General features: G+C 46.5%; 1 protein-coding gene across 1 annotated transcript in view; it reads left to right on the top strand.

Annotated features, from left to right (window-relative positions):
- Positions 1–3,409: 3,409 nt before the first annotated feature.
- Positions 3,410–12,297, top strand: part of REXO1 (RNA exonuclease 1 homolog) — a 37,218-nt gene continuing 28,330 nt past the window's right edge. The window contains exon 1 of the mRNA XM_054981233.1: positions 3,410–3,669. Coding sequence (XP_054837208.1) covers positions 3,498–3,669 — 172 coding nt within the window. The 5' untranslated portion in view covers positions 3,410–3,497. The remainder of the gene's footprint in view (positions 3,670–12,297) is intronic.

The following is a 12,297-nucleotide window of genomic DNA, read 5'->3' as shown; positions in this document are numbered from 1 at the left end:
TAGTCCATTTATATTCCAAGATAATACTTTACACTCCATATTCATAGTTTTGTTGGTAAGTCTTTTTCATTGTCCTTGATAAATCTCTCCATCTCCCGCTCAGATCTGATACGTTTTTTTGCCCCTCCAAACTCAAAGGACACTCCTTCCGGTAACTCCCATCTGTATCTGATATTCATGTCCTTCAAAGTCTGAATTAGCACTCTATATTTTTTCCTGTCCAATAACACTGATCTGGGCAGTTCCTTCATTATAATAATCGTCTTGCCATCAATCTCCAATGGATCTTGAAATTGTTTGGTCACAATCCTCTCTTTCATATTTCTAGTTGTAAACTGCACAATCACATCCCTTGGTAGTTTCCTCTGGGTTGCAATTCTCGAGTTCACACGATACGCCACATCTAGGATAGCCACAATTTCCTCCTCCTCCTTCCCCAGGTAATCAGCCAACACCTCAGTCATCTGTTCTTGCGCTGACTTCCCTTCCACTTCTGGCAGACCACGAAAACGAAGCTGCTTCTCCATGTGTTTAGTTTCTGCAACTGAAATCCTCCCCTTCACCAGCCTCATCTCTGTTTGTTGCGTGTCTATTAAATTCTCCATCGCGTCTTCTACTGTTTTAACTCTCTGCTGCGTTCCTTGTAATTCACTGCTAATCGTTTCCACACCTTTTTTCACTTCTGACAGCTCCGACTTTACTGTCTGTGTAACTTCCTTGACCTCTTTAATAAGCTCCAATTTCGTGTCCTTAAGTTCTTTCATCATGTCTATAAGTTTTTTGTCCAAGTTTTCTATTGCCGATTGCCACTCTTTTTTCGACATCGTGGGGCTTGCTTTAGCTCGCTCCCACGAATCTGCTCTCTTCCTCAGCTCCGTGGCGTATAATTAAACGTTTTCCTTTTTTTTAAATGTCCCAATCTTTGCCAAAATTAATTTTTTATATCCAAAATGTCGGGCGTCTTTTCTCTATGGTTTCTCTATGTTATTATAATCCAAGATGGCCTACTTCCTCTTCCGCTGAAGCCACGACCCTTCCACTTTCAAAGATGGCGATTCCCCACTTCCTGTCCTTTGGCAAGGGCCGCTTCCCTCCAGCCACTCTATTGTTGTTACGTACTTCCTGTCTCCCGTCTTCCCACAGCAGGTCTCGCGATGGTGTCTTTTTCCCACAGCTCCAAAACCACAGGTATTCAAAACAATAGTCCGATTTTTGTAATAACTTCTTTAAACTTAGTCTCTTTTAAAATACAACTCCTGCCGAGTCTTCACCTCCTTTTCGCTAGTCTGTTGCAGTTTAAAAGTCTACTTTCTTTCCTCTCTGTTTTTATCAATCTGTCCCGTTTCAAGAGATAGCGATCTTTACCTTCTCTCCAGCTTTCTCGGGTTGTAATCGCTGTTTCGATCTTAAATTCTCCTCTCGACTTCCCTCCCCGATCGAAGCTTGGGTATGTAGGTCTTATGCCAGCCGAATTGGCCCCAAAATTGCCGCAGAGATTATAGCCGACCCGTCGCAAGGTGGGACCTCAAGGATCGGGGGGGAGACTCCTTGTGTAGAGCCCCCCCTCGTCCGAGATCTAACTCACCCTAGGGTCTTGAGCGTTCTTTGCCTGCTCCCCGCCTGAGAGCAGTCGGCCGCGGGTTATTTTCACCCCTCCGGCCGGTTAAAACGGCAATCCGGTCAGCTCCACAAATGGAGCTGCGTTAGACCTCCATGAATCCCAAACCGGAAGTCTATTGTAGCATAAGCTTTCGAGAACCACAGCTCTCTTCATCAGATGCAACTTTATTGTAGCATAAACTTTTGAGCACAACAGTTCGAGCTGTGGTTCTTGAAAGCTTATTATTTATTTATTTGATTTATGCCCCGCCCTCCCCACAGATGGACTCAGGGCGGCTAACGTTTAAAAAATACATTAAAAGTCACAAAAATATAAAATCAATAATTTTTAAAAAGTCATTAAAATAGTCCAGGAGCAGGCTATTTAAACAAATATTGGGAGTCTGTATATGGGCATAGCAGATGGGCAGCCCCAGAAGAAGTGGTGGTCTTAGATGGAAGAAGGAGAACACCTGCTGGCAAACTGCTACAATAAAGTTGGTTAGTCTTAAAGGTGCTGACGGATCTGGTTTAGCATCCGCTTTCCTGCAGTGTCCAACAATATGGCCCAGTTACAAGGCCCTACAAGCCAAGCATGGAGGTCAAAGCCTGCCATTATCTTCCAGCAAACTGGTAGTGATGAGTGGAATGCCTCTTGACTGTAGAAGTTCCATGTTCTAATAGTTCTTAATGTACCTCTCCTCCATGAATTTATTTAATTATATCCTGCTTTTCTTCCCAATGGAGACCCAAAGCAATTTACAATATTACTCTCCCATGAACAGGGTTACCAAGATTTTCAGCGTGTAAACTTTCAAGATTCAGAGCTCCCTTCTTCAGGTGTGCTGTGCCTGAAGAAGAGAGCTCTGACTCTCGAAAGCTTACACTTGGAAAATCTTGTCAGTCTGTAAGGTGCCACTGGACTCAAATCTAATGGAGCCATATGTCCCCAGGGGAACTGGAGATCCAGTTGTAATGTCAGGAGATCTCCAGGCCCCACTTGGAAGGTGGGTAGCCTAGTTGCATCACGTCCCTGCTGTGCACTCCTCCCTTCTCACACTCTGTCCCCCACAGTTGTCACCCCCAAATCACCAGGGATTTCACAAACTGGAATTGGCAACCTTATCCTTTGTCCCTAACCCAAGGACCTTCCGTGGTAGGTGGAAATGTGAACCCGTGCCTGCCTCCGGGTCACGTTAACTTACAGCACACTAGCTCGCATTTAATTCCCTTTTAATCTAGTTGGTCTCTAAAGTGCAGCTGGAGTCGTACCCTGCTCTCCTTTTTAATAGGAATAACGTGCCCTTTCCTTGACTGTGCTCCAGCCCACGTTTAGGATTGCCAGCGGAGATTTGAAATTACAACTGATCTCTACAGAGATTAGTCACCCTGGATAAAATGGTCGCTTTGGAGGATGGTCTCTATGGCATTATATCCCATTCAGGTTCCACCCCCCAAATCTATAGGAATTCCCTTACCTGGAGTTGGCAACTCTCCCCACGCTCCCTCCCTAATTTTTCTTCCTACTTCTCAACTTTCTATCGGGCATCAGCGTAGCCACCTCCCCCTTTAACAGCAACCCGTCCAAAGGGAAGGTCTCTCCCTGTTCTCCTCGCTCTTGCTCCTTTGGCTTTTCCCTTCATGCCCTTATAAAAGATGGCGGCACACTTCCGCCTTCTGCTCCATTTCCTCAAGGTTCCAGGAACACGCATGCGCTGTCTTCTCCTTGCCCGAAGGCGAGATGGCGGCTCTTCCGTTTCCTCGGGGACGCGCAGGCGCACGGCCTTCCTTGCCCGCAGCTAAGATGGCAGCGGCCTGACAGAGAAAACCGTCTGAGGAAAAGCGACGGTTGAGGGTCTCGAGAGGCAGCCGCCCCACCTTCTCCCCATGCCGTCGCGATGCTCCGCTCCAAGGGCTTCTTCCGCGGCGTCGAGTGCCCCTTCGGGCCGGCCTGCGGGAGGCCCTATTGCCATTTCCGACACCCGCCGGGGGCTCCCGAACCAGCCGTCCCCGCCCGTCGCCTCAGCGGCCAGGCCGGTCCCAGCAGACGCGCCTCCGTCTCAGCGGCAGGTGAGCCTAAGGCCTGAGCGCGAGGTGTGCGCGCTGTATGCCTTCTCGCCGGAGGTACTGTGCGCATGCTCAAAGGGAAGGGGGTCGTAAACGGTAAACACCCCCCTCTGGTTCAGGCCTAAGTATTCTTTTGCGCATGCTCCGAGTTCCCTCCTTCCACTCCAGTTTAGGAGTGGAGGATTCTAATGGGGGCCACTCTGCAGATGCTCAGAGGCTGCCCGGAAGAGTTTTTTTCAGTGGACGTCTCCTCTGTCAGTGTTGAAGTGGGGGATACTTGTGCGCAGAGGGTCTTTAAAATGTGTCAGTGGGGAAGGCGGGGAGTGCAAGAGCCCTCTCCCCTTCTGCTTGAAGTAGGGTGTCCCAGGCTCCAAAGGCCATCTCCCCACCACCACCTCCTCCTCCTCCTGAAGCTGCCATCGAGCCATCTTGTGAGGATCCATTTGTGTGTTCTCTGCCAGAGTGCTATTTTGTGGAACTGCATTGCCTCAGAGTGGCTGCTGGTCAGTTTATTGCTGGTTTGAATCATAGAATCACAGAGTTGGAAGGGGCCATACAGACCCTCTAGTCCAACCCCCTGCCCAGTGCAGGATCAGCCTAAAGCATCTCTGACAAGTATTCATCCAGCCTCTTCTTGCTGTGTTTCTGTTGCTTCCCTTTGAAAATGAAAACTTGAGACTAGAGCAAGAAGGATGGTGTGCAAATGGGTGGGAAGCAGGTTGGCGGAAAGGGCCTTGTTGCATCTTCCTCCTCTTCCGTGTTGCCAGTGGAGGGAGGACTAGGTGGTGCTTGGGCCTGGCATGCTGATGCTCTTGGGGAGTGGCTTCTTCTTTTAAAAACAGCATAATAGCAGAATGGAACCTGCATGCTTAGGAACAGTCTACCTTAAAACATCCCCTGCTGGGGGTAAACCAGTAGGGAGGGCTATTGCTTTCAAATTCTTCTTGCAAACTTCCTAGATACATCTTCTCTCCTGTTGCTGTAAACGGGCTGCTTGGTACAGTGGTTCTTTTGTCTGATTCAGTTGAGCAGTTTCCACGTATTTTGAATTTAAGCTTTTGGCTCTGTTGATTCTGCACCCGGAGCTACCAATTTATCTTTGCCTTCTGATTGGCTGTTCCTGGGATCTACTGCCTTAGGTTATTCCCAGCTTTGCTTATTGGGGAGGTTGTTGTTTTTTTGTTTTTTTTTATTGTACTTTGGCTATTAACATATTTGTGAGCTTGTTATTGGGACTGATGTTTTGTGATTTTTATTCCTCTGCGGTTTTGTCCGTTTTTAAGACAAAACTTCTCTGCAGTGATTAGAGTGTCATGCTAGGATCTGGAAGGACCTGCATTTGAGTCCCCTCAGAATCTTACTCAAGCGTAGTCAATGGGCTTACTCCCAGGAAAGTGTTGTTAGGATTACATTGAAAGGCATCTAAAATTATCCCTTCCACATGTGAGAATGTATATAAAATATAATTGATTTGCAGTTGGCTTGCAAACCACCTCTGTTAGTCTCTTGCCTTGAAAACCCCAGCAGGAGTCGCTATAAGTCAGCTGTGACTTGACAGTACTTTCCACCACCATATTTAACACAACTGCCTTTAAGAATGGACGTATGTTTTTAAATAGTGATCACTGTTTTTATTTCTGCCTCAGTTTCATTTTTTAAAATTGTCACCTGAGGTTGATCCTAGCGTTTCAGAATAAAAGCCAAAGAGATGATCTGTTTAACAAATAGCCCATTCTAACTTTGCTAAAAGTTGTAGTAATGAGTTATAGCTTTAAAGATTAGCTTTAGTGTTTCACAGTAACAGTTGACTTTTTAAAATTGCCTAGAGTATTAAACCCTTTCATGACTTAAATGTCTCTTTTTGTTTGGTGGGGGGGGGGGAATACTATTTAAATGCTGATGTTTCATTTTATTTATTTCAAATTTGTATTCCACCCTCCCCGCAAACGGGCTCAGGGCGGCTACCAACATATTAAAAATACAATTAAAATACAATATGTGTGCAAAGAGTGCATTTCAAGGTATTTCTTGGATGATTTCCTTTTTCCATTTATGAAAAGTTTATGGGCACAATCTGGCTATGAGGAAGTGAGAAGGGAATGATGGATTTGTGACGGGGGGGGGAGGGTGGAAGGTTGACTTAGCCAAGGTGGTTTTTGAGGAAAGGGGCTCCTACTTCCTTATTTGCGGTTGCGCTTTCTGAAAATCCTAGATGTAATTGTAATCTCAGTGACATTACATTCTGAAATCATACATCAGAATCACTGTGTCCTGTCCATTTTCATAGCAACACCATGAGGCCCTGTTTGACCCAAAGTGCAGCTTAGGGTATGGCCCCATGAGCAGCTGCACTTATTTCTTTTTTAATTTATTTACGTTTTGCAATGGCCTTTGGCCCAATGCAATAAATCCTGAACTGGACTGAATTTATTTACGTTATTTATAGTCCACCTTTCTCCCTGAGAATCGAGGCTGTTTATGGAGTGCGGATCAATGGCAGGAACATTTAGTAAATAATACAATTGCAGAAATTTGAAAACGAGCAGAAATCTGATACAGAGCTGAAACAAAACAGACAGTTTAACGTGACATATTAAATTAGTCCTATAGTCTGCTTTCCCCGCAAGCAGGCTCAGAGCGGATAACATCAGTAATATAATTCATATTAGAACACGTATCAAAGAAACACACAGTTCCGTAAAAGGACAGCTCTAGACGGCAGCACATATTCTCAACCTCAGCCAATACATCCCATTGGGGGTGGGTGGGTAAAATATTGTGGACCAACTGATGAAAAGCTGAAGTGAAGGGATACACTTTCCCCTCAACAGGAGATCAGCAAGATCCAAGCCCCAACCTCAACCATATGCCTGGTGGAACATCTGTGTCTTACAGGCCTGGTGGAAAGATAACAAATCTTGCTGGGCGCGAGAGTCCTCCCAGGTTGGTGCCATGACCGAGAAAGCCATGGCTCTAGTCAAGGCTAGGTGATCTTCCCTGGGACCGAGGACCACCAGCAGTTGTTTGTCGGCTGATAGGAGCACCCTCCGGGGAACATATGGTGAGAGGTGTTTCCGCAGATATGCTGGTCCCAGTCTGCTAAGAGCTTTATAGGTTAAAGCCAAAACCTTGAACCTGATCCGGAACTCTACTGGGAGCCAGTGCAGCTGACGCAAAACGGGTGTTATATGCGTCCTATATAGAGTATCTGTAAGGAAATGTGCAGCCACATTCTGGACCTGCTGTAGTTTCCGGACCAGACCCACAGGAAGCCCTGTGTAGAGTGAGTTGCAGTAGTCTAGTCTGGAGGTGACCATTGCCTGGATCACTGCCATTAGATCATGGGTTGAATGGTGGAGGGCAAGCTACCTGGCCTGCCACAGATAGAAAAAGGCAAGCCTGGCAACTGCTGTGATCTGGGCCTCCATTGATGAGGAGGCGTCCAGGATCACCGCCAAACTGTCAGAATGGGTGCAAGTGGCGCCCCATTGAGAATTGGAAGCCAGGTCCCCGAGCCAACAGCCCATGGCCCAGGTGCAGGACCTCCGTCTTCGTGGGATTCAGTTTCAGTCAGCTCTGCTTCAGCCATCCAGCCAATGACCTCCGAAGTTCTAACTAAGGCATCTAGGGCAGAGTCAGGCTGGCCGCCCATCAGCAGATACAACTGGGTGTCATCCGCATACTGGTGACAACCCAGCCCGAAACTTCATGCCAAGTGGGCAAGGGGGATGCATATAGATGTTAAACAACATCAGGGAGCGTATCGCCCCCTGTGGGATGCTGCACCTCAATGGGTGGCGCGATGACAACAACTCCTCCGCACCCCCTCTGTCCCCGACTGTGGAGAAAGGAAACAAGCCGCTGCACGGCAATCCCCTGTATCCCCACATCTGCGAGGCTATGGGTCAACAGATCATAGTCGACTGTCTCGAATGCTACTGTAAGATCCAATAATAGCAGCAGCGCCGAGCTGCCTCAATCCAGTTGTCTACAAAGATCATCTGTGAGGGCCACCAGTACCATCTCCATCCCATACCCTGGGCGGAAACCAGACTGAAATGGGTCCAGGATAGAGAAATCCTTTAGGAAAACCTGCAGCTGTTCTGCCACCGCCTGTGTGGAAACTATGAGCATACTCATAGCAGCAGTAGTATGGCCTGCACCCCCTTTCTCAGAGCATCTCTTTGAACCATTTCCTTCCTGTTTAAAAAGGCCATCCTGAATCATTCAATTTTGCATAGTTTGCAGAAAGCCGAGAGACCGGAAGCACTCCTGCCCTCAGGCAGGCTGTTCCATAAGGTGGGGTCCGTCACATACATTTTAGGCTGGACATCTCTTTGGGCTCAGTCTGCTGGTTGCGTAATGTGCAGCTTTGGGGCAGCCCCAGATGCATTTTGCGGTGCAGGGTTCACTTGCTCATTGGCACATGTATTCCAGTTGTAAACCAAGAAGGCAGTGATGTCTAGTGGTTAGAGGGCTGGACTGGGTGGGGGAGACCCAGGTTCAGACCTCTGCCTGTGGTGACGTTTAGTGGACCAGTCCCACTCTCTCAGTCTGTCATACCTTCTGGGGTCATCGTGAGCATAAAAGGAAAGAAAACTACCTAAAATGTGACAGTGTCAAAGATCACAGTGCTCGTGGCTGCTTGTAAACTTGCAAGCAAACACTAATAGCTGATGCTTATGTTAAAATGGGTTTTTTTTCTGTCTTTCAGGACCAGGGTAGCTTTAACAAATAGAAGATGTTCAGGCCCCCCAACTGAAATCGGTACTTGTAGCCTTTGTTTTTACCCACTCGCAGTCTTTAGAGGAGGCGACGGTGGGGACAGGTGTTCCCGCCAGGGCCCTTTCATTTGTGGAGGGCAGTGTCTCTTTAAGAGCAGCGCGTGTTGCAAAAGTGGGAGATCTGCCTGGTTTCCTGCTTGCTCTCCTACAGCTTGAGTTATCTCCGCGGTGCAGGGCCAGCACAGTCATGGCTGGGTATTGTGACACCTCCGTGGGCAGGGGTGCCAGGGCAGTGCAAAGAAGAATATTAAAAAGAGGCCTTGGGGAGAGCACGAACAAGTACCTCCATTGCTTGCTAACTCGTGAGAGCACAGGTAAAAGTCCCTCTCTTCATTCATTTGCTGACCGCAGAGTAGTCCCCTGGTAGAATTGCATTTTGCCCCTAACCTGTGGAGGAAGGCATTTCCTTTTCTGGAACTGCTGTTCAAACCTGCCCTGCATGCTGTTTGGGAAACTTAATAGTAGACTGTAAGCCTCCCTCCACCCTCTTTTTGTGTATGTGTTTAACTGCGTCTCATTTTTATTGCTCCTTTCCCAGTATGGAGATCTTCAGCCTAACCAGAATTTTTGAGATGCCTGCGTCAGGTCCCGTGTGGTTTGAAGGGGTATTTTGTGCCCTGAAAATCAGAGAAAAGCTGTGGTTGAGAATTCTCGTTTGTAGGCAAGAAGCAAAGCATGGCCTTTAAAACTTTGCACCTTTTCACCATGGTAACACATTTTAGTTAGATCAGAGACCAAGAAGTCTTCAGTCTGGATGCTCTGTGTTGTGAGGGACAGTGTGTGTATAGGCTGAGGAATTTCTGGCTTGCCCTCATCACAATGGTTTGTTGTGCCTTCTGAGGCAGCTAGTGTGTTGTATAGTGGGTTCTGCTGAGGGCAGAACAGTATGCTACGGGGGTCCCCAGCAGGGTACACATAGGTGCCACGGTGCCCACCAACACCTTCCCTTATACCCACCAAGTGTTTTTCCAAAGGGGCAAGGCCAGGTGGGGCTTTTGCCCGACAGGGCTTCTGATTGGCCACTGAAGATCTGATTGGTTGTGCTGATCTTTGAAAAGTTGCTTAACTAGCAGCTGCCACCACAGCACAAGGATCTTCGCTGCATGGCAGAAGCCGTGTGTACACCAGAAAATATTTTAAACAATGTTCATTTTTAAAAACATCGTGTTAAACAGAGCTTCTGCCTGAAATGTTGAGTTAGTGTGAGAGTTATGCCTAACTTTACTCCCTGACATTTTGTGGTTGGCTTCTCCTCCTGCTGCCGCAATTTTGTGGTTACATCCACCATGCTGTGTTAGGATTCCAGAGTGTCCACAGAATCAAAAGGTTTGGGTTACGGTTGCGTTGTGTTGTGATGACTTCCAGAAGTGTGGCTCCCTCCGTATATCTTTGGTGGCTGCTGCTGGTAGGGAAATGCACAGTAGTACATCATTGGGGTGTGTGAGTTTTTCCATGAGGATAAAAATTTTTAAAAACCCTGTTGGATGCTGCCTTGAGCTTCTTGGAGTCTAGTGAGCAAGGTGACATTACGATAACTGTTGGTAATCATTTTTAATATGAGAACAGCCCGTTTGTTCAGCAGCAGAGACGTTTCTGATTAGATATCTCATGTTATCTGTTAGGCTCAGTGGCTGCTGTGACTATCTGTTTGCCTAAACATTTCAGGGAGTTCTGCTGTAAAAGAACTCTGGATGACTCAGAAACTTGCCTGTGCCTTTGTGTAAGTTTTTTGTTGGTTGTAGCAAAAAAAAATGCATTTGGGAGGCTTTTAAATCTTTTTCTAATGGTCAGCACAGCATTGCTGGATTCGGCTGTTCATGGGGAAGGGGTCTTTGAAGGTACTCTTTCTCCTGTTCCATAACCCAGTGATGGCATTTTGCATGCTCTTCAGCTGCCAAATTTGGCTCCAGTTGGCTGTCCACTTTAGCTCACCACCTCGGATTAAGCTGCTTTGCTAATATAAGCATGAGTGGCTTTTCCTGCTTTTGGAGAGACCTGTGTATTTTGATCTGAGTCACTGCTGTGTTGTGTTTTCAGCAGGTGAGCAGCCATTTCTCCTTCAACCCAATTGTCATGTGCGCATCCTGAAGTCTGTTAACAGAGTCTGATCCGTGCCACGTTTCATTCATGCAAGATTTCCATCAGATTCCCTCCTTATCCCACTGCATGCCTCCATACTGTCGTCCAGGAATTTACAGGGGGCAGGTTTTGGAGGCCAGGACTGTGGCAGAAAGGTGGAGATGGGAAGGTTAAATTGCACTTGCAGTCTGCATTACACCACTTCTGCTCCATTTTATTTACTTCATTTATACTCCTGTTTTCTCCCCAGTGCAGACCCAAAGTGGATTACAACATTCTCCCTTCCTCTGTTTGACTCTCACAACCTCCCTAGGAGGCAGTTGGGCTGAGAGTGTGCCACTGAATCCAAAGTCATACAGGAAGCTTCCTTGGCAGAGTGGGAATTTGAACCCAGAACTTCTTTGTCTAAGACTTTAATCCCTACATCCTGCTGGCTCTTAAGTCTATTCTACACTTTGTGTCATGTCTTGAGACATCATCTCTCTTCTCCCTCTGTTGAGTTTTTCCTCTGAGCAACAAGATGCTGTGAAGTATTCTTATGAGCTCAAAAGATTTCTTACTGTTTCATTATACTTTTGCCCTAATAAAATATTACTTTGTTGCTTTTGGACTGTGTCTAAAGAGATTACTTGATATTCTGTGTGGGGCGGATAATTTGCATGGCATTTTAAGTATTCCGTGCTTCCTGCTAATTATAGACGAATGGCACCACAGGTGCTCACAAACAGGCGAGTCGTCGTGTCGTTTTTAATTCCTATTTCTAACAGTGAAACCCATGGGGAGGTATTTTTAAGTAATTTTCTAGTTGCATTTTCAGTTACATTTTCCTATGATACTAAAGCTTTACGCACAGCCTAGCAGACTCCTGAGAGCACGGGCTCTCAAATGCCTCAGTATCTGGGGGCAAGCTTTGTTTACTTTGAAGATTTCTCTCTGGCCTCTTTACCTTTTAGGTTTTCAAATTTAGTTACAGCTACGTTTCCACCAACATTGATTTCAGGCTAATTCTCTACCTGACCTCAGAGTGCACATCCGAAACATTCTGCAAAATGGGACCAACTACAGGAAGGTGTAGATATTTCTACAATTCTGGGGGAAATCTACAAAAAATGTTGAATTAAAAAAAAGATAAAGGAGAGGGTGAAATAAAACATTTAATATGCCTACATGATCCAAAATGGTTGTTGTGGTCTCATTTTGAACTCTTGGCTCACTAAAGCTGGAGAAAGAGTGGTTCTCCCCTTGTGTGGGGGAGATATGGGGCAGGAAGCAAAAGAAAAATGGCAGGAGCAGATAGCCAAGAGGCATGGACCGTCTTCCCAGAGAGCCTCCACATCTAAATCTTAATCAAGCTGGAAGCAAACAATAAACTTTGGGCATATAAACATTAAGTAAATCTTCTATGGTCAGACTGTGTAGTTTCTTCGTATCAATGACACTTTTTAGAAAGCAAATACTTCTCGATTTAAGGCCCAACTCTAGTATTCCTTGGCAACAGCAGTTGCTTTTTCCTGATGGGGGAGAAAGGGGGTTTCTATAGCCTTTGAGGCTGCTTGGTGAATTGCAGCCCTCCCTCGGTTCTCATAATGAGCTGTTATCCTTCTGCTTCATCCCATGGTAGCACCTCCACCTGCGGCAAGAGGCTCCTCGCTTCTTCGAGGTGGTCTCCATGATGTTTTCCTATTCTGTCTCGCTTTCACTGTCCTTTCTTAATCTGAAAAAACGTTGATTTCTTACAGATGTCAATGTGGCGCTGAACTCCTTCCTT

Source organism: Eublepharis macularius, chromosome 5 (genome assembly GCF_028583425.1).
Source record: "Eublepharis macularius isolate TG4126 chromosome 5, MPM_Emac_v1.0, whole genome shotgun sequence".
Taxonomy (NCBI): Eukaryota; Metazoa; Chordata; class Lepidosauria; order Squamata; family Eublepharidae; genus Eublepharis; species Eublepharis macularius.
Note: the sequence above shows the minus strand (reverse complement) of the source record. Positions and strands in the feature narration are given on the sequence as shown.